At 32.3% G+C, this 3,140-nt stretch overlaps 1 protein-coding gene across 1 annotated transcript in view; it reads left to right on the top strand.

Moving 5' to 3' along the window:
* Nucleotides 1-2,373, top strand: part of LOC142350672 (uncharacterized) — a 13,915-nt gene extending 11,542 nt beyond the window's left edge. Inside the window, exon 4 of the mRNA XM_075402600.1 lies at nt 2,119-2,373. Within this exon, the coding sequence (XP_075258715.1) occupies nt 2,119-2,262 (144 nt within the window). The 3' untranslated portion in view covers nt 2,263-2,373. The remainder of the gene's footprint in view (nt 1-2,118) is intronic.
* The last annotated feature ends 767 nt before the right edge of the window (nt 2,374-3,140 follow it).

Raw genomic sequence — 3,140 nt, 5'->3', positions numbered from 1 at the left:
TGTATATATGTATGTATGTATGTACGTATTTTTTAAAAAATTTCTTGACGATACCGCATGATTTTGGGTAGTAATTGTTTTTGGGAAACAATTTTCAACATTGCTGGATGACAAATTTAAGCCGATTTTGATCCAAGCTTTGAGGTTGACGTTCTACCTTTTCGATCAAATAAACAAAAATGGTTTTATTCAAGTTATTTTTTTCTTCAAATCGATTGATTGATTTTTTAAGCAGTACGGCAGTCTGAAATTTGAAATAAAATTCAATATCTTGAGAAATAAAATTTTTCCGTTTTTTTATAAGACCATTTATAAATAAGTTTTAAATAATCCAAAAAATTGGCAAATCAATCCAAGTATCAGACAAAAAATTTGCAACTCAAAGTAAGAATTTGCAAACTTGTTACAAATTACTGAAACCGGCTGAATGTTTTTCAAGCGTAGGGCAGGTTTGAAATAGCAAAAAAGGACGTCTGTAGGTTTACAATTTTTTCATTAATTTTTTGAGAGCAATTTTATTTTATTTCATAAGTTGCAAACAGTATATGAAATAGTTCAGAAACAACCAATTTACCACAATTTAATGCAAAATTTATGCACTATTTCTTAAACCAGTTTTAAAAAAATGCATGTTTCGTATATTTTGCACCATAAAATGCGCCATTTATAATTTTTTTGACTGGCGTGGATAAACCGTTTGATTACAAAGTTCAAGTAGTAACAAGGCTCGAAGCAAAAATATCAACTAAGTATTTTTAATGTGTAAAGTAAGTAAAGCAGGTTGAAAGACCTGATCGCATATTGGCTTATTAACCCTTGTAGAAAAAAATAAAATTTAACTTGACGTGCAGAAGAACTGAGCTGCTGAGTAATCTAGTTTACAAGAAAAGTGGGTGTTCGTTTTCACGGTTTGTATAGTTAATGTTGAGGTAATATAATCAATTAGAGTATTGGAGTTGAGCTAACAAAAATACTTAACAAGTTACAAAAAAACAGCATACTCCGAGCACGAGAAACTATTCAAAATTTTGCGGAAAACCATTGGAAAGTAAATCAATGAAACTCAAAACCTTTTTGAAATTTAATGGCATCAAATATGATTGAACACTTAAATATATTGATGTACTTATATTGTTCGCAGCTTTCTAACTCAAAAAGCAATCTAACTTGATGCCTAATTTCATCAACTGACACAGTGACAAAATGAATAGCCACAATATAAGAAAAGTTTATATATAAAAAACAATGCTCAAAATTACTCGATAATAGTTCCAATCAAAACAAAAAAGGGCCAAAACAAAAATGCACAAAACAGAAAAACCGTAAAAGGGCCAAAGAACACTTTCTATTGTCAAAACTATAGGCCTTTTTATTGAGAGAACAAAAAGCTAAATATAGGGCCAATTTTCAGGAGACAATGTCGAGGTTAAAATCTTTTATAAGGAAGCTAAAACAAGTAAAAAAATGTGAAGTTTTTGGTGGAGCATATGGGACTTGTTATTCAGGTCACAATGTTACTAGCCGACAAAGAAAACAAATAGGAAACATTTCAGCGTTTTTTGAAATTAAATAGTTACAATTTCATATATATCATTTTTAGAAACTAAGGCTATAATAAAAGTCTGTTCAAGGTTCCTTCGAAAGATCTTTTATTGCTACATTAGTAATGAGATTAAAAGAAAGAAACACGTAAATTTGGCCAAAAACATGACCAAAATTTCTGCTGGATCTCCAGCATTCAAAAATACGCTAATTTCGAGTTTTATGTGAGGCTATGTTATTCTGCAGAAAAAACTTTGAATTAGTGACTAAACTTCTGAAACCACCTAACGATTCTCAGTAAACGCCGACAGTTTTGATTGAATTCAAGCAGAGTTACACAAATTACACAAGGTTGAGGTCTCAGACGGAAAGTCGATAATTCATGACCCAGATGAATTAACCAAAGTCTGATGAACGCATGAAAGTCTGAACCTTGTTTTTTTCCGTCTGGGCCGGTCTTGACATAGCCACGTTTCTTCTGGTACTGTCTGAACATATCGATTTTACGTCTGGGATCTCAACCTACTTAGAGTACATGCGTATGTGAAGATTGTTGAATTTTTTTTTTCTTTTTAGACAGGAGGTAATTCGGATGATTGGAAGATTCTATCACTTGAGTTCAGGCGCAAAGGAATTAAGCGGTATTTCGGGTGCCGATGTTTTGTGAGAGCTGGGAAACCGCTTTACCTCACAGGCGAAAGACCGGCTTCTAAAGGATAAAAATCAACATATTGTTCAAAGAACACATAAGTTCAACTTGAAAGATTCTCATATAAAGTCATAGACTTAATCGTATAACAACTAAATGCTAAAAACTTGAGCTTATATAATCGGAACGCCCGTTGGTTATGGGAAATTTTACATGTCAAGAAGATTTGCAGATGAAAGGTGAAGGTAAACTGTGGACCAAAACTTGATTCATCTTGGCGGATGTCTCCGTTAAAGCACCTGTTCGAGTAATCCCCTATCCTTCAACCTAGATTTCAGCCCTGAATATTACTGGTACTATCAATATTGAATTTTGGTATACGTTCGGTTAAGTCTGAGAACTTTGTTAGGGCGGCTCTGAGGTGTGAAATGATTTATGGATAAGATAGTTTGGAAAAATATGGGAAATAATTTCTAGAAAAAAAACGTTTCTGAGCAATTTCTTTATATTTAAAAATCTAAAATCGAAAGAAAAAAATTGTTATTTTACTCAATTTTCTGATGTATAAGCTTAGATCTTGCAAGTTGTTCGAGTATATCTTATCAATGCCTTATCAAGATCTTTGAAGTTTCGATCCACTCTCTAATCAATGGTTATGAATTCTTAATTTAATTTCTGGTGACTAAATTCTTTTTAAACAAGATCGCAGTGCCGTCATCATTGCTAATTCCATCTATGATATGGATGAAACTGACCACCTCAATAGATTCGTCAAAATGCATTCAATGTTCTGCAAAAAAGTACACATGCCTTGCGTAAAATTAAATGCATTCGAGAGGGTTTCTCCATGATAACTATTAACAATAATCAAATGAACTCGAATAAAATAGTTTGTCGTTATCTGCAAGAGTTTGCATTCCTAATTAAGCGTTACTGAAAAAAAAAATTT

Source organism: Convolutriloba macropyga, chromosome 12 (genome assembly GCF_964194025.1).
Source record: "Convolutriloba macropyga chromosome 12, txConMacr16.3, whole genome shotgun sequence".
In the NCBI taxonomy this organism is placed as follows: domain Eukaryota; kingdom Metazoa; phylum Xenacoelomorpha; order Acoela; family Convolutidae; genus Convolutriloba; species Convolutriloba macropyga.
The sequence above is the reverse complement of the archived record's forward strand: the minus strand, read 5'-3'. Positions and strand labels throughout refer to the sequence as shown.